General features: G+C 41.3%; 2 protein-coding genes across 2 annotated transcripts in view; one reads left to right on the plus strand and one right to left on the minus strand.

The window, feature by feature from the left end:
* tenm1 (teneurin transmembrane protein 1) overlaps nucleotides 1–20985 on the plus strand; it is a 228936-nt gene extending 207951 nt beyond the window's left edge. The window contains 11 exon segments of the mRNA XM_020048425.3: nucleotides 3426–3580; nucleotides 6479–6845; nucleotides 8707–9217; nucleotides 10036–10208; nucleotides 10677–10912; nucleotides 11896–12189; nucleotides 12743–13133; nucleotides 16181–17401; nucleotides 17551–17693; nucleotides 17829–18552; nucleotides 18555–20985. Of these exon segments, the coding sequence (XP_019903984.2) occupies nucleotides 3426–3580; nucleotides 6479–6845; nucleotides 8707–9217; nucleotides 10036–10208; nucleotides 10677–10912; nucleotides 11896–12189; nucleotides 12743–13133; nucleotides 16181–17401; nucleotides 17551–17693; nucleotides 17829–18552; nucleotides 18555–18583 (4244 nt within the window). The 3' untranslated portion in view covers nucleotides 18584–20985.
* A 721-nt stretch (nucleotides 20986–21706) lies between these two features.
* On the minus strand, nucleotides 21707–26127 carry agtr2 (angiotensin II receptor, type 2). The gene is given in 4 exon segments (XM_010898811.4): nucleotides 21707–23427; nucleotides 23429–23689; nucleotides 23692–24279; nucleotides 25597–26127. Coding segments are annotated over 3 exon segments (1092 nt in total). The 5' UTR covers nucleotides 24232–24279; nucleotides 25597–26127; the 3' UTR covers nucleotides 21707–23136.
* Between the last annotated feature and the right edge of the window lie 744 nt (nucleotides 26128–26871).

The following is a 26871-nucleotide window of genomic DNA, read 5'->3' on the forward strand; positions in this document are numbered from 1 at the left end:
GTCATTCCACAGGCCGTGTACACGCTGCGTTATCAGTGCGAGACGGCACCGAGGCTGTGCTGCTTTAATGAGGAGGCGTGTGCGTGAAAGTGGCAGGAGCAGTCATCCGTGAACACACGTACTGTACGTTAAGGCAGAACCAACAGATCAGTCTCTCTGATGTGGAGCAACTGGCTGTGGAAGCCTGGGAGAGGCACCAGTCAGCACTGCCCGGCCGCCTTGGATATACTGCGCTTTGCCCCAGCGGCGGGGTCCAGAGATGGATCAGGGTCAAGAGCTTTTCCTCAAAATTAATGTTTTCCCTTTTTATTTTGTATTTTAATGTGAGAGGTACAGTATTAACAGCGGGTCAGACATGGTGACTGGTCAATTTATCATCTCATTTCCCACCCTCTCCCCCGGGGGCATCCACCTAAGCTTGTGCTGTGAAATTTTACATGTTACCAAGGGTAATAGCTTTGGACTCCTGGCATCTGAAGTAGCATTATTTTTGTCTGTGCAATCAATTATTTGGTCTCTCTCGTTCAGCAATGGCTGTACCTCTTCAGGCAAATGTTTTGGGGCCAGGGTATTCAAAAAGGTAACCTAGGCAGGATTAAATTACATAGGGCTTAATCAATCATCTCTGGATCATGAATCTATTTAGTGCTACTTTTAGACCTCTCGTATGCATACAGTAGTTACCATGTAACAGTGTCAGTAGTTTAGTTTATTTACTACCATAGAGAAATTACATTTGCATCTAAAGATTACGTTTTGAATATTTCACATAATCCTGTTACATAAACACTACAGCAATGCAGTTACTGCATACATTAGGCGTACTAGTAGAGGACAGCTTAAAATATTAGACCCGGTTTAAATCCTCCCTCCACTTCTAACCCTAGGTTTCAGTCAATATATGGAAACCGGAGAGGACCTCAGTCTGAGGTAGTAGTGGTCAATAATTCCATCGACAACATCACCAAAATCCATTTTACGTCAACCCAGCATTTGCACATGTAAGATTGGGACTAATCCTTAGATCTGATAAGTTAACGTGTTGCCCAGATTCGCCCCAAGGGCCACAGATATTTACAGTTCATTGATTGCTTTTGTACATCAGAATTCTAATTAGACCAAACTAAGATTTAGTTGAAATAGTTTTTTTTTTTTTTAGGGTTGTTTTATGGTACCATGCTACAATTCGTTCTGTGGTTTGGGACACTGAATGATGTGAGGGGAACACATATCATCCCACATCATGCATAATTAACTAGATGAAGAGGATGATATTTCATTGAATTAAGCTCAATAATAAAGTCTGTAAATAAGAAGAATTGGCACAAATGTTGTTTGAATAATTTTTAGTATTTCAGTTATGTGTGGATTCTTAATGTATGCATTTTTAAGTTATATTACTGTATTCATGGGTTGTCTGGCAATCACTTAAAAATATCCTCCTCTGAATCCCTGTGTCCTAAACTAAATTAGTTTATCACCCTTTGTATAAATTATTTGAGGATATAATATTGTCAAGTGCAGAATTAGTTCATCCTGCTGGAAAGCCACAAAAGATATCTTTAGGATTTCACTGTCATTTGTTTGCAGTGTGTCAAAATATATCTCTATTCATTTATTGGTTTAATCATTGATTGGTTAGAGCAGTGAGGCCACAGACATGGTTTCTCAGGCCTGACCAGTGGTTGAATGAGAAATAACTGACAGCTGTGCCTCTGAGGGAGTTGGCTGGCCAGCCCTGATGTAAACACTATAGACATGGACTTAAGCCACTAGGTCCAAGGCCAGTCCCAGGAAGAGGCCGTTGTGTTGCCATTCGGCCCACCAGACTTACTAAGTGGCTGAGTCCAACAGGAAATCTCCACCTGACCTTGAGTGGTACAAGGATTAATAGCAGAATTACATTGTCTGATTTCTCTGTGCCATTGAGTATACATTTTTATATTTTAACATTTTACTCTGAACACATTCTTTTCATTCACAGAGAGGGATGCAACTCAGTAGGCTGTCATCCACAGTTTCTGTGTTGACTGTTTTTGGCATCTTTTTCAATAAACACAATGCATGCTGCAACTAGACAAATTGTTGCCTTGAACCTTTTTCAATCTGAAATGTCAGATTTGGTTTTAATGATGTAAGCTCCTCTAAGATGATTAAAGCTGCTTCATTCATTGGGATTGGAGAGGGTTGGCGAAATTGGAGAGCTAGCAGAATACAACCAAGAATCTGCATTGCTTTGTGATTCTCAAACTTTTTAGGTCCGGGAGCCTATATTTTTTTCAAGCAAGATCATCAGGGACCGACTCACATTCAGAAGCAATGGAGAATAGGACTTTTACTAGGATTTCAGAAATGCATGATTTAACATAGCAAGCATTGAGCCCCGGATAGGAGCATTTCTTTTGGAAAATGTGTTGGGGGGTCCATAACATTTTCTGGAATTCTACATATTTTATCAAGGGACACAAAGATGTTTTGGCAAATATCTTGCGTTTTTGCCCTGAGGCAGACAGAAAACATTGCATTTTTAAGGCTTAAATTACTAATTATATACTAAGTATTATCAATTCTATGTTAGCCTCCAATGGCCATGTTGCCGAGGATTTAGAGCATAAATTGTTTGTTACTATATAGTGTATTTGTATTGTATTACATCATTTAAAGTTATTCAACAAATACCTTGGCCAAGATCCTTTTAATCTGTTGATGTTGCTTTTGGAGAATAAATGCAAATACTGGTCACAGATCTTACTATCGCCACATGCCCCCAGTTTGAGAACGACTGCACTAGAGACTCAGCTTTCAGTGATCAGATGATACCCAGACATTTGATGAAATGAATTAGCCATATTATCATGCAGCACCCATCCCTTTGAGAAGAAGGGGGCTGGTGACAGGGATAAAAGTAGTTGCATGCCTCCTCACTCCACCATGGAGCCATGCTGCTCACCACAACAATGTGATGAGAGAATGAATAGACTGCTGCTGCAATCTGTTACTCCTTAATGGGGTCTCTTTCAAAACAGTCTTTTTGTCTCACTGCTCACAGCTCTTTGAAGGATTTTAGTGGATAATTCAAGCAAACATTCTTCAGGCTCACTATTACCTACTGTAGGCTACAGTAAAGTATTGTCAGCAAGAAATGTATTTCATTTTCTCCCTTTTGAAGGTAGTTCAGTAATTATGCCTTCTTATGATTGTCATAAGCAGTCTGTGTCACTTGACTGGGCTCCTCCATAAACACAGTCTGGTGAATGTTGTCATAAATTGTCATCAAATGTATTATCAAGCTTTTAATATTGTCATAAAACTCAGGCAATTTCCACCTTGTTTAGACATCTTACTGAACATCCAAATAAAGTGTTACCGCTTTTTCTTTGATACTGAGTTGCAGTAATGAACTGTCTTTCCTTCTCCTTCAACAGGGATTGCAGTAGACAAGCAGGGATTCATCTACTTTGTTGATGGAACCATGATTCGCAAGATCAATGGGAAGGGAATTATATCAACTGTCATTGGTTCCAACGGCCTGACGTCCACTCAGCCGTTAAGCTGTGACGCCCGCATGGATATTTCACAGGTGACATGACTAGACGGCTGAACACAAACACACACAGTTAGGAAGCGTCGTCTTTTTCAGAGACGACGCTAAATTAACAGAATGGTATTTCAATAACTATTCTGTACCCTTATCTATGATTTATTTACTATTTTAGTTCTAAGGATCTCATATCATGCAAGAAATGTCTTTTAACCTTTACACGGTCACTTAAAAGTACTGTAGCAAAGCATTAAAATCATATTTTTGTGGTTAGCAATTGATAAAGTCCAAGAAGTAAAACATAATAAAAGACATATCTGTCCCACTTATAAAAATGGAGGGTCTGAGTAAGAAGGACACGTCTTTTGAAATGTTCCTGCTACGATTAACTCGCCTCGGTAGCTGAATGGTCCCTTTTAATGGAAAATGAGATTCTTGGTGCTGTTCCTGCTCTCATGAGCTGCTGAGACCCGTACCGGCATGGGATGCACCCTAACCCTGAGAGCAATTATTCTCAGCCCCCGGACCTCGCTATAGGAAACCACCTTTATTAAGTTCTCACCAAAAGTTGTAAAAATGCTGAGGCTGGCTAACCTTCAGAGAGGGCTGCAGAGATATGCCCTACAGTCACTCTTTCTCCACGGACCACGTTTTCTCTTAACCTCTCTCTTTATCTCTCCCTCTCTCTACCCCTCCGTCTATTCTTCTCTTCCACTTCTGTCTCTCTCTCCTCTCCTGGTCTCTCTGTCTTATTTACAGCAACGCAGCACATTGACCCACATCTGTGTGTGTGTCTCACAGCTTTGAATATGGAACAGGGAAATTAACTGGTGTGCCCCCATAAGGGCTCAAAACATAAGAAGCACACAATTCTCATCTTATGCCCAGATTTGCTCCTGTCGAAAGATTATCCTTGCACATCACTGGGCTGGATGATGTGTTGAAAAACCCATTAAAATGCTTTTGGAAATATGCATACATACTTAACTATACTAACTATATCATTATGGGCATGTCCTTCATCCAGAGCATTTGAATGCAGCAGGGACTTAGGTATACACATATATATAATGTATACCAACTTAATTAAACCTTAATACATATAGGACACTGTGGAATCTTGAGAATTAAATCTTATTTTACATCTCAATAAGCCAGTCATTGATACTGCTTAATATTCCTGTAGGCAGTTGTTCAGTCATATGAGAAGCGGCAGGACAAGCATTAAATGAAATGCTTAAAATTTGGATGATATCTTGCCTGCAACTGTTATTTTTACTGTCCATATTTCAGACTTTGCATTCATGGCTTTTATTTTCTGGCAATTCCTTTTTATTTATTTAATTTTTTTTCTTCAATGAGGCTCTTTACACTGATTTATTGCACAGTGAAATGATTTCCAGCGACTTCATCTTCAAGATAATCTGCAAGCCATCTTTCTCCCACTCCTCTTCATGTAACTCACATGCAAACGTTGTCTTTCACTATTTGACAATCAAATCAAATCGGGCACGGCCTCTAATCACGGTAATGGTCAGTATTACAGGATGTTGGCCATTTGAAATCTACTGTGTGGTTTTAGTTTGTATATAGATTTTGCAATGTATTCCCTTTTCCAGAAATCATCCTACATGTTTTTGTGTGTGCAAAGCCGCTTAACATGCAGTGACCTAGGAAAGGCTTCCTAAAGCATTTGACAATCAATTCAAACTGTGACCTCAGCTTGGACCAAAGCTTTGCAGGAGGCAGATGAGTGTTATTTAGTTGTTGCATCACTGGAAGGGAAGCATTGTGTCATTCTCCAGAACATCGTCTTTCTCCCCCTGGAGCCATTCTGAAAACAATAGCAGGCTGGAGAGATCTAAGAGACAAAGGAAGTTCAATACTTCATCCTATCCACCACTCAAGGCTTTACAGTGCAATAAGGCATAACTCTCTGGTCCCCATCCCCTAGAAAATGAGATGCCTGCAAGTGCATAATAAAGCACTTTATTTAGAAGGGTTAGGACAGAGTTTGTATTGAGTCAGTGCAAACAGATTAGGATTAGATTAGGATCAGGTACAAAGTAAAGGGAAACAATAGTGTATTAACATACGTGACGTCACACCATCCCACACTGCCGTGCAAACAGCCCAGATTTTAAATGGAGTGGGTTGCATTCATTTTAGTTTTTTCAAGCACGGAAGAGGAAAATACTTAATGTCAATTACCGTTCTTTTGGGGAGGATCTGTTTTCTGATTAGTATGAATTGGGCTTCTCTCACAACAGGTGTTCAAATGACAAGTGGTAAATGACATTTCCTTTGTGTAGAATGGATGGACATAATGCTGTCAGTATATTTTGCTTACTAGTGTAGAGAAGTGTCAAATTATTCCCGAACGGGTTCCTTTCATTCACGGACATTTGACTCGCATTTATACAGCCCCTTTCGTCAGATAATTTCAGAGTGCTTGAAGGTGAGATGGCAACTAATTTTATCCTCCACCAATCTGAATCATTCACCCCTATTGTGAAGGAACACTTACTACACATTATTTGTGGTGGAAGAATGATTTTTCATGATCCAATTAAACACAGGGGTGATTATATGGGTACGTTTCTTTAATAGGACTTTATCCAACACCCTTAAGTATCCCACTCACACCTACAGAACTGTGCCATGGAGCTTTTTATTTCAAATAGGTGTCCTTAGCTGAGTCTCAGGGGAACACTGTGTGAGCACACGTCCAGAAATTACCTTAGAGTGACATTACCCCTTTTTTCACAGTATGACCTCTATTTCAAATGACCTGCTCGAGGCTGGTGAATGTATGACACAGACTATGCCCAACAAGTCTACGCAGTTGATGTGCTATACTTGCTACTTAGTTTTCCAAACACTGTATAAAATGTATTACTATGTAATCAAAGGAAACATTTCATTTCCTTGCTCTAGGTCCGTCTAGAATGGCCCACCTACCTGGCTATCAACCCCATGGACAACTCCCTTTACATCCTGGACAACAACATAGTGATCCAAGTGTCAGAGAGCAGCCAGGTGAGGATTGTGGCCGGCCGACCCATCCACTGCCAGGTCCCCGGGATCGACCACTATCTGGTCAGCAAGGCAGCTGTCCACTCCACCCTGGAAGGAGCTAAGGCCATCGCCGTATCCCACCAAGGCACGCTCTTCATTGCTGAGACAGACGAGAGGAAGATCAACCGCATCCAGCAGGTCACCACCAACGGGGAGATCTCTGTGGTGGCCGGGGCGCCCACCGAGTGTGACTGCAAGATCGACCCCAACTGTGACTGCTACTCCGGTGGGTCCCCTGCTGTGAACGCCATCACGACTCACTCCAGTGGGCTATCAGAAGCCTGCAGAGAGGCTGCTTGAATCGACATGCTCTGGAGCAATAGTTTGGAACTGTTGTAACCCGCCCCGGTGTTTATGGTTTCGGCTGCCTAGGTTGACAAACAAAAACCGTCGAATGTGCGAAATAGCTCAGCTGAGTGCTGAGAAGTTTATTTGCCTTTTACTCGATACTCCCTAAGTTTATCCGAGGTTTATTTATTCATGTCCACATCATTTGACATCTCACTTTTGTAAGTATTGTTTTGATGAGGATGTGCAAGTAATATTGTATGAAACAAACGTAAATATCGAACTGCTGTGTATTATGCATAAAGAAAATGGGGAATTTATGTCTCCATTGAAAGAGATTTTGTTCAACAAAACATAAAGTCTAAACAATTTGACTGAAAATTATAGCCACCACAGTTTTCAGTAAACACTCTCCAGGCAAGGATAACAAACCCGGAACTAAAATGTTTATATTGTCTGTACTGTAGAACAGATTGGTAGGGATCTTAGACCATTCCTGCACATCTGTCTAGATATCTTCTCTGTCCTTATGGACTGCCCTCTTCAATTCAAACCACAGGTTTTCAAATGGGGTTTAAGCACATATACTGAAAAGGTCATTGCAGATGTCGATTCGACTGAAAAATTCAGCCCCGTGTCCATTGCACCACCTGGAGCTGGCAAAAACAGGATGGAAGCGAGCACTATGATCAGATGAGGCTAGTGAGTTTTAGTGTCGATATCCTCTTGGTGGTATTGAATACTGGGGTGTCCAATTTCATTTAAACAAAAGCTCTAAGAGCAGTATGTTAACAAATAAGGATAGTTTGTAATACAATTGTATTATTGTTATTTTGCATTCCAAATAGCTCAATATCTATTATTGCATTTACAGTGGTCACGACGCATTTCTTTATAGGATTCATTTTTATATGATTAAATAGAATACTGTAAAAAAAAAATTATAGTAACTATTTTTATTCCTAACACACATTTGGAAAGCTATTCTGTCGCAACGTTTTTTTATTTATAGCCAAGTGTCAAAGCACTGGTTTTAAATTCCAGATTTGCTGAAATACAGTAAGATATGATATGCTGACAGCCAGGTTTAAAAAAGGGCTCCCTATACATTTGTGTAACACTTATGTTCATGTTGCTTGTAATTTGCTAAATTAGTAACCTTAAAAACTGCTCATGCATCAACATTTACCAAGCGGTCACTCCAGACTTAAATTGATTAGTGTGTTTCACAGCAATCAATAGTGCATGTAGATTAACCTAATAAATCACATTGATATTGTATTGAAATCAATGGAACAGGGACAATTCACTGCTGCTACATGTGCCATTTGCACTCTCATAAAGGACAAACTAAATAACATTGGTATACCTCATTTTCTTATGAGGTGCGTCCCTATTTTCTTCTTGCCGCCGGTACCTGGAAATTGATATGAGCATTCTCAGTCAGGACACAATCTGGTGACCACCGGTTCCTGTTCTGATGACATTATGGTGTCTGAAAGAGCTAGCATCCTCTTCCATCTCCATGTAAAAGCAAATAAAGAGGGGTTGCTGCAGATGTAGGAACCATGTCGTTTAAAAAAGGATTGTTAAGAAAATGTGATCAGCCACGATAGACTAGAGCTTTTATAAGTTCTATGCAACAGGCTAATCCTTTCATGTCCCTATATACAATATTTTTTGCTTATCTTTTGAGCATTAGGTATTGGATCTCTTTGTACTAGTGTAAATAGTGCTGTTAAATGTATTCCACCTTAGCTAGTTGAATGCTCAAACTCTGCATTGTTTTGTTCCCCCAGGGGATGGTGGATATGCCCGCGATGCCAAGCTGAAAGCTCCCTCCTCTCTGGCTGTTTCCCCTAACGGGACTCTGTACATCTCTGATCTGGGAAACAACCGCATCAGGGCCCTGTCTCCTAACAGGCCCCAGCTCAACCAAAACAGCATGTATGAGATCACGTCCGTTGTGGACCAGGAGCTTTATCTGTTCAGTGTGAACGGCACCCACATCCACACCCGCAGCCTAGTCACAGGGGACTACATCTATAACTTCACCTACACAGGCGAGGGAGATGTGAGCGCTGTGGTCTCCGGCGACGGCAGCGCGGTTCACGTTCGCCGCGATGCCAATGGCTTGCCCCTCTGGCTGCTGGTGCCCGGGGGTCAGGTCTATTGGCTGACTGTCAGCAACGGGGGCGTCCTCAAGAAAGTCTCTGCCCTGGCGCATGACCTGGCACTGATCAGCTACCATGGCAACTCGGGTCTCCTGGCAACCATGAGCAATGAGAATGCCTGGACAACAGTTTATGAGTGAGTATTCCATCATGCCCCTTCTTTTCTATCTGTCGATTCACGTCAGTGTCATTCTGCTAAAGAATATACTTTAAGTGTCCTTCCGATCATAGCGATGTTGTTGTCCCCCGTCTGCCAGTGTGAAGTTGGAATTGCTTCGGCACCTTACACTGATATAATACAGTAACGTTATGCTGCAGTATTGCAGGTTTTCAGTGAGTGTTCAGAATGCGTGACATTTAAAAGCTATATAAATTAGATTGGCAGAAAATGTTTTGATATAAATGCATTTTCTAATAGAAGATTATTTCCTAGATTATGTTTTTCTCTCATTGGGGCAATTCTAGGGGATGGCCTGCAGAAATTGTATTCTTTTTTTTTTGGTGATTTAAAGCCTCAAAGAGAATAGTGTGATTATATAAAATGTTTGTGTAGGCATTTTGAGGGATTTGTTCTGGGGCGCTTTGGGTTTAAAATCTGTTCAGATGTCAGGGGCGAAGAATCCTTTCTATTGCCTCTTTATTTCTCTCCCGTTCATTTGGTTTGATGGGCAGCGCAACCACCCCTTTATTGTGTCCCCGTGAAAAAAGCTTAAATCCTCAAACCCCATTCTAAGAGTGTCCTCAGTGTCCTGTAGTAAGACTGCCACTGGAGGTCATACCTCATTGGCTCTTTTGTTCCATCAGCATTGTTATACTGACACCCAGTGGTTCTGCCGGGGGAACAGAGGAAGGGAATGTTCTGGAATCCATGGAAACCTTTTCACTGCACAAGGTGTTGTAAGAGCCACGTGACATTGTTTGGGAGTGTATTTGACTTGACGTGTCTTTGACCAGGTATAATGCTGATGGTCATCTTATCAATGTCACATTGCCAACGGGGGAGGTCAGCAGTTTCCACAGCAATATGGAGAAATCCGTGCGGGTGGAAGCAGAAACGTCCAATCGGGAGAAATTCGTCACATCCACAAACTTCTCTGCTGCTAGCACAATCTATACATTACGCCAAGGTAGTAGTACGGTTTTGCATCAGCTCCTTATCTCTTCATATCATTTGTTATGTTATCATACTGGAACTTTGTTGTCAAATTGTGCAGCGCGGTCACAGTGCCATGCGAAGTGAGGAATGTAACCAGCAATGTAGAAGCAAATTCATTCAGTTGTTTTCTCATCAACACATTATAATGGCCTTACTGCTATTTTGTATGAGATTGAAAGAGAAATTAGATGAGAGGTTTGTAAACACCAACAATAAAAAACAACCACCAGCACCATCCCACCCAACCCCCCCCCCCCCCCCCCCCAACTTACTTACTGCTAGCACTTTGGTATTCCAGCCTGGGTATCCATACATAAGCACTTGTTATATAAGCAATTGAAAATATCTGATGTAAAAAGGACTTTATAAAATACATTTGATAGATTGGTTTTTGTTATACTGCATGAGTTAATGTTCGTCTCTCTGTGTCCCCGTACAGAGCATGCACAGAACACGTATCGAGTTAGCTCTGATGGCTCCCTGTGGGTGACGTTCGCCAGCGGCATGGAGGTGACCCTAAACACGGAACCCCACATCTCAGCTGGCGTGGTCAGTCCCACCGTGGGCAGGTGCAACATCACTCTACCAGGCGAGCACGCCGTCAGCGTCATCGAGTGGAGGCAGAGGAGGGACCAGGCTAAGGGGAACTACACGGCCTATGAACGGAGGCTGAGGGTGAGCAACGGGAGGGACCAGGCTAAGGGGAACTAGACGTCCTATGAACGGAGGCTGAGGGTGAGCAACGGGAGGGACCAGGCTAAGGGGAACTAGACGTCCTATGAACGGAGGCTGAGGGTGAGCAACGGGAGGGACCAGGCTAAGGGGAACTACACGGCCTATGAACGGAGGCTGAGGGTGAGCAACGGGAGGGACCAGGCTAAGGGGAACTAGACGTCCTATGAACGGAGGCTGAGGGTGAGCAACGGGAGGGACCAGGCTAAAGGGAACTACACAGCCTATGAACGGAGGCTGAGGGTGAGCAACGGGAGGGACCAGGCTAAAGGGAACTACACAGCCTATGAACGGAGGCTGAGGGTGAGCAACGGGAGGGACCAGGCTAAAGGGAACTACACAGCCTATGAACGGAGGCTGAGGGTGAGCAACGGGAGGGACAGAGCAGCATGTTTTCGGGATCTCCCTGGGGTTTGTTTGAGGACTCTTACACACTGCAGATCATGGAAAATGGAAGAGATTCATAGGTCTACACATGGCTTCTTCAAATATTATGGATCCCTAGAAGTTTTCTGTGGAATTTTATTCAGATGGTGACAATGGGAAATCAATTGTAACCTAGCCTTTACAGAACAGGCACAAGATATTTGACTTATTCCTGCTACCAATTAGGATTAAATGAAATAAAAGCATTTAGGGCCCATTTCTTTGAGCTGAGTGAACATTAATCTCCATTACTGCCTGTCTGTCTGAATCTATTTATAGTGGTGGTGAAACACTCATTAGTCATTACACTAATGTGAAAACCCTGTGACAAATCAGCACCACAGAATAATGTATTTGGATTTTTTTCCAATAACATGAATGTTGTGTCACTGCTATCTCTGGGGAAGGAACAACAGTCAACAGATCTAGTTTAATTTCTGTATTATGAGGATTTACTGTACCAATAATGACTCCTCCTTCTTGGCTCTCACCATTCCTAGGCTCACAACAGAAATGTGCTGTCCATAGACTTTAACCAAGCCACACGAGTGGGCAAGATCTATGACGATCACCGGAAGTTTACCCTACGGATCCTGTATGACCACATGGGTCGTCCCATTGTCTGGTCTCCCAGCAGCAAGTACAATGAGGTGAATGTAACCTACTCCTCAGCAGGCCTGGTGACCAGTATCCAGAGGGGAAACTGGTCAGAAAAACTGGAGTATGAGAATGGGAGGGTGGTTACCAGAACATGGACCAATGGGAAGATATGGAGCTACACTTTCCTGGAAAAGGTAATTAAACATGGAATGGATCTGCACACAATCAATTTCCGTAAGTGTTTTAGTTTATTCTAAATGGATATGAATTAGAGAGCAGTCTGGGATGAGTTAGAAGGGGTCCTGTGGGACAGTGGTTCCCAACCCCCTGGGGGTACCTGGGCTCTCCACTGGGGTGACACTCATGACACCACAGGCTTACTAGAAAAATTTACATGGAGGGTACTCAGATGAGAACAAAATTCTGTTGATGGTACAGTAACTGAAAAAGGTTGGGAACCACTGCTGTAGGATGAGTTTAGAAGGGGTCCGTATGATGAGTTTAGAAGGGGTCATGTAGGATGAGTTTAGAAGGGGTCCTGTAGGATGAGTTTAAAAGGAGTCCTGTAGGATGAGTTTAGAAGGAGTCCTGTAGGATGAGTGTTTACTCTCGTAAGTTGTTCTGGATAATGGGTTAAAGAAAGCCTAATGGATAGAGCATTTAACCACTGGGCAAAACGCCTTCAACCCTAATTTCCTCTGTCTGCTACCTGGGCGAAATGAAAGCTATTGTTTTTGTGCTCTGCAGTCGGTCATGCTGCTGTTGCACAGCCAGCGGCGCTACACCTTTGAGTACGACCACACAGACTACCTGATGTCTGTGACCATGCCCAGTATGGTGCGTCACAGCCTGCAGTCCATGCTGTCAGTGGGGTACTACAGGAACACCTACAGCCCTCCAGACAGCAACGGAGCCTCTGTGATCCAGGACCACAGCCATGATGGCCGCTTGCTCCAGACCCTGTACCTGGGCACGGGCCGCCGTATCCTGTACCGCTACACCCGCCAGTCCCGCCTGGCAGAGATCCTGTACGACACCACCCTTGTCACCTACACCTACGAAGAGGCCTCCGGAGGGGTGAAAACCATCCACCTTACGAATCAGGCCTTCATGTGCACCATCCGCTACAGGCAGACAGGTAACCTAATGAAGACCAACCTTCTAGCTAATAGTATTGGGAATAACTTTGACATAATGTACAAACCAAAACAAACAGCTACATGTCAGTAATGACCTAACAACAAGATGATAAGATAGATTCAAAATAAATGCTATTAAGGAGCTTATTGAATTTTCCAATTTAATGTGACAGGATGTAAGAAATAAAACGACAAATAGACGTGCCTCAGCAAGAGTGTAATAAGACAATAAGCCTTATTGCTATATTTGATGAGGTGGCATTTAGGCGTAGGTAAGGATTATCCTTTATTGTAGACTCTCATTACTATCAGCTATTCTTATGATGATTTAAGGAAGTCTGCTTTGAGATATTGTGTGTACCGTTATAAATGCACTTTTCTCGCATATACTGCCAGTATTTTTACCTATGACAATTATAGGAGCATTATCAGATTAGATATGTAATTATATTGTATATCTTATGTATCCTAATCATCTTGCAAAGTTGAAATATATTTTCAAAGCTAAATCCATAGAACTCTGCAGGGTTTTGAAGTCCCTATGAATATAATAATGGAATGGCACATTGGTTATATTGACAGCCAAATCAGGACTCATTCGGGGGAGATTGTGAGTGCTGTTGTGCACTGATGAGCAATTTCCTCAGCTTCACATACTTTTATTCTGTCCTTTAGCATGCTTCGCTGTAAGGGGTCACCAGACTACCAGTCTTAACGCTGGGCCCCCTGCACAGATCCACCCCAATTTCCTGCTAACGAATTGACTCGAACAGCTCTTAATAGCATCCTCCACTGCCTGGGCAGGTCCTCCACTGCCTGGGCACAATAAGTCTGATTTAAAGCTGAAATAAGCAATCAGGGACAGCAGAGAGAAGCACAGAAGTAGGCGAGAACATGGTTGAGAATACTTTAGAAGGAATCATGCAGCCAGGCTGGTGGATTTGGATGGCTCATTCATAAGCCCCGATATATTACTAGAAATGGCTATTATTCAATCTTGGTTCATTTCTGTTCCTACTTTAGACCTACTTACTGGTCATATGGTGTATGTACAGTAGACCTTAATCCAAGCTAATTGCTTACTTAATCTCCTTTAATACAAGCCTCTCAATAGTTATAGGGCCCCTTGGTAAAGAAATTAGCAAAAATAATGTTTTTTTTTCCTAATCTGTCACAGCGATTGGCACCCTCTCCTTGCTATGATAACAGCACTCTTTTACTGTAATGTCTGATGAGGCGGGAGAACAGTTAAAAAGGCATCTGAGACTATTCTATGAAGAACCTCTTTAGATCCTCCACAGTCCTGGGCACTCACTGGGGGACTTTCCTCTTCAGCTCACAGAGTGTATAGTGACATGTATCCTAACCAGCTCCTCAGGGCCTTGGGAAGTAAAACAGCCTCACAACATCACATTCCCATTATCTACCATCGCATGTCACAGTGGGGAGTCGGATATTTTCTTCATGACCTTCCCTCTTTCGACGCCCAAACCAACCTTTCGTGGCCAAATAGCTTTTTTTATGTCTTGACTAGTTTCTTGTGACACAACATCTAAATAGCATGTTTACATGGAGGTGTCTAATTGCCATTTTGGAGACTTTGACACCTTCATAGAATGTAATTCTGTAATTGTCCAACTGCTTGTGTTTGCCCGTTGAACCTTCTTCACTATGTGTGCTTGCAATACAAACTCGTGTCCTCTTCAAAGCAGGTTCCTCATGGTTCCAGTTGATTTAAACGTCTTAGTTATTTCCCAGTGAAACAGGAAGTCATGGATGCCCCCTTCAGAGTTCCTAATGACTCAGATACTTAAAAATATCTATATCAGGATCAGGATCATTGAATATTTATTTCATTGGTTAATAGTTTGTTTATTTTTCTCAGTAAATTTAAAATTTTACCTCAATTAAAGATTCTAGGATATTTGCCTTTTTGCTAATCTTTACCATGGATGCCATTAATTCTGGAGGCTACTGTGTTTATATCTTGACTATCAATTCAGTAGTGTGAATGATAAACGGAATGTACCATGTCTCCACATACTCCAACCGAAGTGTCAGACTGCAGGCCAGGCTATATTTTTAGTTGGATCTCTGCCTTTTAGCTCTTAAGTTCCTCAGTAAGTTTGGGTCCAAATGAAGGTATTGAACATCTTGTTAGAGGTCTTTACAGAGCTGACTGGAGAATGAATAAGCCCACATTAATTAACTGCCATTCAATTGCTTTGAATGTATCACACTCCTGCAATTTCAAGCATGACAGGACAGCAGCCTCCAACTTAATTTGCAGTCACATAATACCATGCAACCGTCACAATGTAATATTCTTCTCCTAAGGACAGAAGTGATTAAAGTGGCTTTCATTCTGCTTTAGTTAGTTTAGTTTAGTCTAGTCTAGGCAGTCATACAAATACAGTACTTTGCCTCTGTTTTATAATGTGTAACCAATATGGGTGTGAACAAGGCCTTTGAGAACCTGGATTAGTATTAGATGTCTTCAAGCATATCTAGTGAGTCAAATTTAAGGCCTGAGCCCATCCAGTCCAGCCTGCGGGTAGTTGGAGTAAGAATAAAATACACTTTTGTCCTTTGAAGATGAATATTACATTGTGATGGTTGTGTGGGCTTACATGACTGCAAATTAGTACCAATCTTTCCTTAAAAAACATTGGAATGACTTGAACCAAATATAAATTCAAACTGAGAAGGATTTATAATTAGACCTACATTTATAGTCTCCTCACTCTGCCTAGCTTGCTGACAGTCTTTAAAGCGAAAGTTGGACTGAAAGCATAGAACATTTCTAAAGCAATGGATAGAGATGTATTTTTTGCTAATCTAGACAGCAAGTGCAGTCCTTCAGACTATCTTGAAAAATCGAACTCGACCCACAGGGAAATTATTATGACATGATACACCTGGCTTAGAAAACTTGATTAATAACTCTGATTTTTATTGTAACTCAAGTCAGATTTAAAAATCAACATTAGTCTACTAAATGTTTACACATTTCTAATTGATCATTATTCAATTTGTCTCCCCACAGGTCCACTGGTTGGCAGACAGATCTACAGGTTTAGTGTGGAGGGCCTGGTGAATGCTAGATTTGACTACAGCTATAATAACTTCCGAGTGACCAGCATGCAGGCCATGATCAATGAAACTCCTCTTCCTATTGACCTTTACCGTTATGTTGATGTGTCTGGTAGGATTGAACAGTTTGGGAAATTCAGCGTCATAAACTATGATCTCAATCAAGTGATCACTACACACATCATGAAGCACACTAAGATTTTTAATGCGAACGGACAAGTAATTGAGGTCCAGTATGAGATCCTGAAATCTATTGCCTACTGGATGACAGTGCAGTATGACAACATGGGCCGCATCACAGTCTGTGACATCAGGATTGGTGTGGATAACAACATCACGCGCTACTCATACGAGTACGACGCTGATAGTCAGCTTCAGGCTGTGTCTGTGAATGACAGGCCACAGTGGCGCTATAGTTACGACCTCAATGGTAACATTAATTTACTGAGCCATGGCAACAGTGTCAGACTAATACCGCTGCGCTACGACTTGCGCGACCGCATAACAAGACTCGGCGAAATTCAGTACAAAATGGATGAAGACGGCTTCCTTCGTCTGAGGGACACTGTCATGTTTGAATACAATTCCAACGGGCTGCTTGCCAAAGCTTTCGACAAAGTGTCCAACAAGAGCGTTTACTACCACTATGACGGCCTGGGCAGGCGGGTGGCCAGTGTGACCAGTGACGGTAGGCAACTGCAGTTCTTCTACGCCGACCTGACCAAACCCACCAGGGTAACTCACATGTACAACCACTCCAGCTCGGAGATCAACTCGCTCTACTACGACCTGCAGGGACACCTCATCGCCATGGAGCTGAGCAGTGGGGAGGAGTACTACGTGGCTTGTGATAACTCTGGCACGCCGCTGGCTGTCTTCAGCAGCCGAGGGCATATCGTTAAGGAGATTCTCTACACCCCATATGGAGACATCTACCAGGACTCAAACCCATCGTTTGAGCTGATCATTGGGTTCCAGGGCGGACTCTATGACCCACTGACCCGGCTGGTCCATCTGGGGAGGCGGGATTATGATGTGATGGCTGGGCGGTGGACCACTCCCAATCATAACCTCTGGGCGGAGCTCAGCCTCAACCCTAAACCTTTCAACCTCTACTCCTTCAAAAACAACTACCCTGTTGGACAATTACAGGATGTAACCAAGTTCACTACAGGTAAGACTAAAGTTGTTAATATCCACTACTTCTCTAGTTCCTTTAGACCGATATTTAAGCTAAAGAAAACCAGAATCTCAGTTTTGTTGCATGACAGAAGCTAAAATAATATGCCTTGTAAATGACTACTTGGTACCTTCTGTTTCCAGACATCAGCAGTTGGTTGCAACTGTTTGGTTTCCAGCTCCACAACGTTGTCCCTGGTTACCCCAAGCCAGAGGTGGAAAGCATGGAGCAAACCTACGAAATGATGACGACTCAAACCAAAACACAGGACTGGGACCCTAGCAAGGTGAGCTGAACCTAGACTATGCTAGCTTGAAAAGGCCTAATCTCCAGCCACATAATATGATCCTAAGATATTGGATAACCTTCTCATAATCCTTAAAACTATTAAATGACCTTCGCGTGTTTGTTTGTCCACCAGGTTCTGTTGGGGATCCAATGTGAGCTGCAGAAACATCTCAAGAACTTCATCTCTCTTGACCGGCTGCCCATGAGTAAAGTGAGTGGTCAGCTGGGGGCATGGCATGGCAGGAGGCCGCGCTTCTCTGCCATCTCCTCCATCTTTGGTAAGGGCGTCAAGTTTGCCATCAGAGATAATGTCGTCACAACCGAAATTATTGGGGTGGCAAGTGAGGACAGCCGGCGTGTGGCAGCAGTCTTAAACAATGCAGTCTACTTATCTGGCCTGCACTTCACGGTGGACGGTCTGGACACCCACTACTTTGTCAAGCCTGGCCTGCTGGAGGGGGACCTGGGAGTCGTCGGCCACACCGGAGCGGGTCAGGTCCTGGAGAATGGCGTCAACGTGACCGTGTCCCAGCTGACCACGGTGATGGGCGGGAGGACTAGGCGCTTCGCTGACATCCAAATGCAGCATGGGACACTGTGCTTCAACATCCGCTACGGGGCTACAGAGAAGGAGGAGAGGGAGCACGTGCTGGAGATGGCACGGCAGAGGGCAGTGGAGCAGGCCTGGGTCATCGAGAAGAGGAGGCTGGAGGAAGGAGAGGAGGGCTCCTTGCCCTGGACAGAAGGGGAGAGGCAGCAGCTGCTCTCCAGTGGACAGGTGCCCGGCTACGACGGCTACTTCGTCCTCTCTGTGGAGCAGCACCTGGAGCTCTCTGACAGTGCCAACAACATATACTTCACCAGCAAAGTGAAACCGGGAGGAGGTAACAGCGGCATCGTGCTTCACCACTGCCCTGGGTCCCCCTTCACCAAGAGACAGTCTGTTTTTAGGACATACAATGATTTGTTGTACCATTTTTTCTAGAATTATGAGGATAAATGTAAAAAAAGACAACTGCCTTTAAGTGACAATGATGGTATTTTGTTTCACCTGTGTTCTGATTGTTTTGTTTCTTCTGAGAATGAGTTGCTCATTTGAAAACTCTTGACTGTCTTTTATTTTGAAGTAACAAGCTTATGTAATTTGACCTACTTTGTAAGCTATTAGATATGCTGAATCTGAGATGACAGACGCTGTATCAAGTTCATTACCATATAATTCATCTTTATGAGTACGGTAGGCCTATGTATAACAGTATAGTGAATTGCTCTCATTTCAATTTATACAATACATATCTGAAATGGTAGACAGCTACTGTCTTTTTGTGACTACAAGACTCACTGGCATCTGGGATTTTGCTGCTTCCTGCGTATTTTGAAGTTCTGGTGATACAATGGAGTAGATTGTGTGGGTTTAAACACATTAAATTGTAAATAGCAAGTGCTTTAGCGAGATAACTTGATAATGTGTTGTTACTGATTATTAATCGTTAATCCTATAAATAGAATTTATCACTGGAGTTACACAGAGCAACAGGTAAAAGTTCTCATGCATAAAACCTGTACAGCATTAGTTAACTTTATTTATTTATTTCATTTTATTTTTTATTTTATTTTTTTTACAAATTGCTAATTGTAAAATATAATGTATTACCTGGGTGGAGCTTGTGCCTTTCTGCTCTAAAACATTTTCAAGAACGACAATTAAAAAACATTCTTCCAATATCATGAACATTTTTATTTTTTTGTCATTTCTGTACTGGACTAGAATCCTTTTAGAGTAGAGAGAGCAGGGCAGACTATACAAAGTGCTAAATCATTTAGTGTAAATGCTGCAAATACCTCATCATATTGTAATTCACAGATATTACATTAAATGTACCTTAATGATCTGATGCCTTTACAAGGCAATCCTTACCAGTCCCTATTTATTTAGAAGTATCCCAGTAATAGTGTCAGAGCACGTCACTTGACATAACACAGTAGATAACTCTCTGCCACTGATCAATTAAAATGTCATGAAATTCGAACACAGTGAGAAATCAGAAAAAATAGGGCAAATTCAGTGTGTAGGTTACAATAGCTTGTGTCCGTACTAATTATATGGCTTCAAACTAGTGAGTGTCGAGGAGAATTTTTCAAATACAAATTCACAACAAGGGAGTCGTTTCCACAGATAAAATTGGAAACATCAACATTTATGCGACAAACAAATACTGTTTTCCAATAACAGAACAAGTATTTTGTCTTTGTTCATCTTACACAATGTGACACAAAACATTATTCCCATTCCTTTGTGAAAACATTGTGCGATGTGCTGTATTTTTTATGCATCTGTGGCTAGTATTCCACAAAATGTATCTGGAAATTAAATGTGCATAAAATTACACCATACAACAGCTAAAATATTTTATATATACAGTATTTATATTTTAATGCAGCCCCAGTTCAACAAGCCTTAATAAATCAGTAGTTTACTCAGTCCTAACATCTAACACCTAATTATTTCCTTATATAGACATTGCAGTCTAGGAATTCTTATTTATTCTTATTATATATTTTGTTGCTTGGAGTAGGATATGTTCAGAGCTGAAAAAGAGAAGTTTAATAAGTGAAGGTTGTCCAGTCAACCACCCTCATTCATTACCCAGACCTACAAGTTGGTTGTATTGTTGTTAAGTATTTTTTATAATTCGGACATGTATAGTTTGTGAACTGACATTTCTTTTCCAAGCTTCTCATATGAAAATGAAACATTTAGCACTGTGGAAACGGCTGAACCAAAAGCATGGAGTGCTTATGCAGCTGTTGGGCAAAGCCAAACACCTATATTCTGATAATCACTTTATTAATACTGTTACGTTCATCAGAAATATAATTCTGTGCACCCTTATCTGTTGTTTCTACTCATTGGGTTGTGTTGTATGAAACAGGCTATATGGTATACTATATAACATATTTTGGTTAAATGAATTTATGGTACTCCCTATAATTGATAATGCTCTGCCCATTGGTGTTCATATTGATTATACTGTCTTAGTTGGGTAACTTAATCCGTGAGCAAAGACGGTGTGATTGCCAAGTTACATTTGTGTTGTACGGGATACTGTGTAGATTGATGATATGAATATACTGAATCGCTTAAATGCATTTTCTACTCTGGGGTTTGACCAAGAGGCATGTCTTTCCGCAGGTGCTCCAGGAAGTGGATGTACTGTAAATAAGTGTGGAAAGTTCATATCAAGGTACTTTGAAGGTTTGACTTTTAATAAATAAATGTGCAAATTCTTTGTATGTTTTGATGTTTTATTTATTTTTATATAAAATACTATAAATATCAGTGGTTTAAATTCAACTAAATATAAGCTTTACCATTTCTAACACAAGTTAATCAAATAAAACACTATGTAAACAAAGAACAAAAACAAAACCTAGTACCCATAAATCATTATTTAAACGGAATACTTCCAAAAAATATATAATGTTTTCGCTAGGTTTTTATTTTTGTAGAGGAACCATAATTTCACTGCAGATCAGTGTTAGTTTGTTGGTATTCCACAGGGGTAGAGAAAGCATCACCATTCCTTGATTTGGATAACCATAAGCAGCTATCAGATTCCTTCTTCTTGAAAGAACGTTCCTTTACTCCAGACCTTGTCTAAAACATACAAACCCAGGTAATGTCAGGATAGAATTAGCTATTTCCAAAATAAATATAAAGTCACTAACACCACAGTATATTTTTATGATGTGACCTAGTGTTTTGAGGCCATATTCCTATGGGATGTGCTTTCTATGTATAAGAAATGTGTTTGAGTGAACAATTCTAGTAATCGAAGGGTTCCCATTTGGTAATCTACAATGGATTTTGATACTATAACTGTTATTTCTCTGTTCTCACCTCCACTCTCCAGCATCCCTCCTGAATTAGGAACAATCTGTAGGTGTCAACAAAACCATGGCATCTGTCAGTAAACAACATAAATATGATTACTGCATTTCAAAACAGCATTGTTTTTGTTGGTTTAATAGTACAGTATGGTACATTATAGTTCTTTATGTTATTCTGTAGACTGCACTCAGTGAAAAGGAAAAAACAAGAAGAAACAAGCACGTAACCTAGTTATTAAATATGCATGTCATATCCATCTGATGATTAAGTCTAAAATTGTAATCCACCGCCGCCTTCAGTGTTTCCAAAGTAACACCATTAATGCAAAACTAAACTAAATTCAAACAACATGGTCCATTTTAAAACTGTCTACCCTTTATCAAAATAGGACAGGAATATATAATGTAACGAACAATACAAGTACTCACAGAACACATTGCCAGTGGGTCTTAGGATGACGCTCACTGTCTACACACTGCACCCAGGATCTTTGCGGTAGTGGCCTTGTTGATAGCCCCATGATAAACCAACATCTGCTCAATCGTACTGAAATCAGTCAACACTGAATAGCTCTCACACTTGCATAGCAATAACATCTACAGGAAATCACACATAGGCCTTAATTTTGTTGAGAACACCGGACATTGTATCAAGCTCCATTTTGTGGACATGCTGATGTTTTCACTAGGCTGTTAATTGGTATATTCCCTTATGTATCTGTGCTTCTCTAAGGGTACCACAATGTGGCAGTAGAACAGAGCCTAAGAGTGCTTACAGTAGAACACAGCCTACATCAAATGCTTACAGTAAAAACAGAGCCTACATAGATGTTTATAGTATAGTTGAAAACAGAGCCGAGTATATTGACTCTAATAGTAAAACAGAGCCTATATCAACGCTAATAGTGAAACAGCCTTTCAGAAGTTTTTAAACCACTTGTTTCCACCGCCACTTTTTTTAGACCAGTACAGTATTTTGTTCCAAACACAAAATATGGATTACAAGATGGATTTCTTTTTAAAATACAAAATGTGACTGGAAAATAATATTAATTACTATATCCAAAAGTGTTAAACATTAAATGTTGTAGTTCAAGAGTCAAACATTATACAGCAGAAATGTGTATGTTTCACATTTGAAGAAGGTTGCCAAAGGCTGGTTAAATATACATATCTTTCAGTTATTTATATACAATTAAAACAACATGCACATTACTTTATTGTAATTAGGTTATGTTGTAAAAAACACTCGCCGGTCAATCTCAGAAAACATCAGGTTTACCCAGCACAGATATACTTTAGATTTAGTGAGGAAATATATTTTATCAAAAATTTCTTTCACAGTCAAATGGGATATCAAACCAGCTTTTAAACTATATGTTTAGATGCCCTTTGACCAGTCTACAGGGTGATCCAGATTGGCAGTAGACATAGGGTCAATGACCGTTAGAGACAAGGCCTGGCCTGGGGATCATGCAGGATGCCTGGGGTCAGTTAGTACACATCCGACAGACATGCTTCTGGTAGCCCTGCCAGATGACCTCCCTCCACTATGGGTCCCTAATGCGTTGGCCCAGAGTCTCCAGAGGCCCTGTGTCCTTGAGGTCACTGAGCTTCCTGGAGAAGGAGCTGAGCCTGGTGCTGATGGAGTCTCTTTTCTGGGACAAACTGGGAGCCTTCTCCGCATATAGCCGCCACAGCAGCTCCCGAAAGTGGTTCCCCACAAAGCAGTAGATAAAGGGATTGATGGCGCTGTTGGAAAAGCCCAGACAAAGAGTGAAGGGCATCAGGGCGATGATGGCCTGGCGTATCCAACAGCTGTGCATCAGCCCTAGTTTGTTTCAGGGCATCCAGGAAGGTGAGCACATGGAAGGGGAACCAACAGATGAAGAAGGCCAGAACCACAGCCACCACCATCTTCATGACACGATCCAGGTTGTTGGAGCTCTTGTCCAGGCTGGAGTGTTCCATGACCAGATGCTTGGCGATGCGGTAGTAGCAGCTGGCAATGACGCCAAAGGGCACCAGGAAAGCCAGAATGTTCTTGGTCAGGGCCAGACCAGGGAACCAGTAGGGCTGGTCAGGTGGGTAGCTGAGCGGCGCAGGGCCGTCACCTTCAGCTCATTCAGGTAGTGGGTGTCTCTGAAGGCCACGGTGGGGATTGTCATGAGGCCAGCAATGGTCCAGATCACACAGCTGACCACTCGTGCCCGACACAGGTTCCTGCTGCACTGAGACTGGAGCGGGTAAACAATTGCTCTGTAGCGATCCACACTCATGCACGTGATGAAGTAGATACTGGCGTAGACATTCACAGAGATGAGGCTGCCACAAAGCTTGCACATCAACCCACCAAATACCCAGTTGTAGTCAAAGGAGTAGTATACCGCCCAGAAAGGCAGGCTGACCAGGAACAACAGATCAGAGAGAGCCAAGTTGACCATGTAGGTGTTGGCCACCGTTTTACGGTTGGACTTTTGACACAACACGAACACCACCAACACATTTCCCACGAATCCCATGACAAAGATGACACTGTAGATAGTGGGGATTAGTTTATTCTGATGCAAAGAGGGGGAGATGGAGTCACATGGATCTTCAGATGAGTTTGTGGTCACTGAGAGGTTAGAGAGTGTCATTGCCATGGCGACTCTGTTACTGTGATTGCTTTAACAGCTAACTCCCACCAAGTCCTGTAAGAAGATCATATAACATTACGTTATAAAATAGCAAAACAAAATACCAAAAACCTAAAACATACATCCTTCTTTGATTAAGTCAGTAACTGTAACACTCAAGAGACAGTTGTTTTGGCAAGCATTTGGTAAAATTTTTCAATGTTAGTAGGACACATGGAGAAATGGCCAAATAAAGGTGTTCCCAGTCCACTAAAACTGGAATTAATTTAAACCGGTCATACCAATGTGTAACCACTGGGGTTGTTTTTGCAATACTTTTTGTATGCTCACATGCTCACACACACTTCTTATTCTGAAAAGAGAAGTTGTCGCAGTTGTTTTTATACAAATCAAAAACTGATTGATTATGCATTGGAATAGAGTTTATGTTCTCAGTCTTCCTTCTGTATGTAAACAATTTTACATTATATTTTTTATTAGGCTAACTGACTAAAATAAGAAATACATTTGTATAGCTTTGTAGTTTGAGAATAAGCATAAGTTAGTCCTTCTTTATGCAGACTGTGGGCTTGAGTTCATCTGGATTGAGTTATCTAAGAGGAAAACATAGGGAAACTTGATTGGTTTAAAAAAATGATCTGGGAGTTCAGGGGTTGGCCCATATTCCACTGTCTTTAGGTCTCTGTGCATGAGAAACTCCTCTATACAACCAACAGCACATTTTCAATGGTGTAACATTGTGACTGGTATGCTGAGCCCTTTTAAAGAACTGGAAAAAGTCTTCCTTCTATTTGAAAATCTATTAAAGAAACATTAATGATATGATGGATATGGCAGGGCAGATAACAATTGTACAGGCATGCAATGTCTTTATATTTCTTAGTAATTGTATTTCTTTGTATGAATTACATACCAAATTAATTGAAATTCATGCAATTACAGATACTTTATATATATTTGTAGTTTTCTTACAGGTTTAAACCCACGAATTAATGATACATGATAAATAAGTGTTAGCCATCTAGGACCTTGTTGTGAAAAACAGTCAATATGTGAAATAAAGTATGTGAAAGACTTTAGCGTCTTAATTTAAACAAAAAAGTAATGTATTCTCTGCAGTGTAATTTTTCAAATACATTCCCAAATATTGAATCAAACTTTAAGTTATTTCAAAGACAACAAAGCATACCTTCTTAATACTGATGCAATAGTAATAAGCCCATTATTGTGCTGTTTTAATAGTTTTGTTAAATGTTAAATCCCGTTGCACTATGATATGAAACGTTCTTCTAAGATTTGAACATAAACTGAATCTTTTCAATGCAAAATGAATCACAAAGCCACTATAACATTCAAAATAATTACATTTACCTTAAATCCTCTTCTTTTTAGTGAAAGTTAGTCCCAAAATGTGTTTGCCTGAAAACTGGCAATATGAGAACTTGGTTCTGGGGGTTTTTAATGGCCTCACTGGCCAGGTAAGGAGTTATCCATGTCTATGAACGAGCAACTTGACCACGTGCCAACATTACAGGCTAGGCATTTGTCAGTCCTCTATGTCTAACACCCCTTGTTAAAAACAAGCTGGCGTCTACAGAGATAGCACATAGGCACTCAAATCACATTACTGGGTTTAGGTTTGGGATTATCACCTGGTGCCAGATACAAATAAAATACAAGAGTTTTGGACTGTATCATTCCACCAGAACCCTGTCCAGGGTGGGTTTGGGTAAGGTACTGCCAGACTAAATAACATTTAGTAAACAGCGAAGGAGAGTCCATTCAGGTCTAATGTTGAGTGGTCTAGCGCCTGATAGAGGGTAGGGAGGGAGATAGTGACCTGGTGTCAGGGGTAACAGGGAGGATGTCTGTTCTGTAGAACTCATTAAAGGATCAGGGAGGAGAATACATTACTCACCTCCCTCTCTCCCTCTTCAACTCCCACCTCCCAAACAAGAGTCAACAAGTTAATGTAACATTTCAAAAGGGCTGGAATTCAAAACCTCTGAGTATGCTTGGCAACAACATTGTAAAAATAGTCAAATCACCATGATTGTGTAATGAAACCATGAAAAGGTTGTGCACCCAGCCATAGATCTGGTATTTAGGGTGTTTCGCTGTAACCCCCAAAAGTATAGTTTTTCTTCTTTGGACTTTTCCAATGTTTTGTGTCATAAAATGTAATCAAAATGGATTGAATTAGGACTTTCTGACACTAATCACACAAAAAACATGCCTATGGTCAAAGTAAAAAATAAAATCTACAAATGGTTTTAAATGAATTACAAACAGAAAACAATTACCCAATTACAATCAATATTGAACCCAATTTACTCATTTTGGTAGAGGACATGTGTCTGCAGCAATTACAGCCATGTATTTGAATACATCTCTCCCTGCAATTATTTGCAAAATTGCTTAAGCTCCGTCAAGTTCCATAGTGATCTTTAATGAACAAGCAATTTTTCAACTCACTTTCCGCTGTCTCAATTGGATTGAGGATACGAGAATAGACTGAGCCACACAAGGACATACACAGACTTGTTCAGAAGCCACTCTAGTGGTTTTCTTGACTGTGTGCTTTGGGCCATTGTCCAGCTGAAAGATTGATCTCCTTCAACGACATATCTGTATTTCACTCCTGAC

The sequence above is a fragment of the Esox lucius genome, chromosome 7 (assembly GCF_011004845.1).
Source record: "Esox lucius isolate fEsoLuc1 chromosome 7, fEsoLuc1.pri, whole genome shotgun sequence".
In the NCBI taxonomy this organism is placed as follows: Eukaryota; Metazoa; Chordata; class Actinopteri; order Esociformes; family Esocidae; genus Esox; species Esox lucius.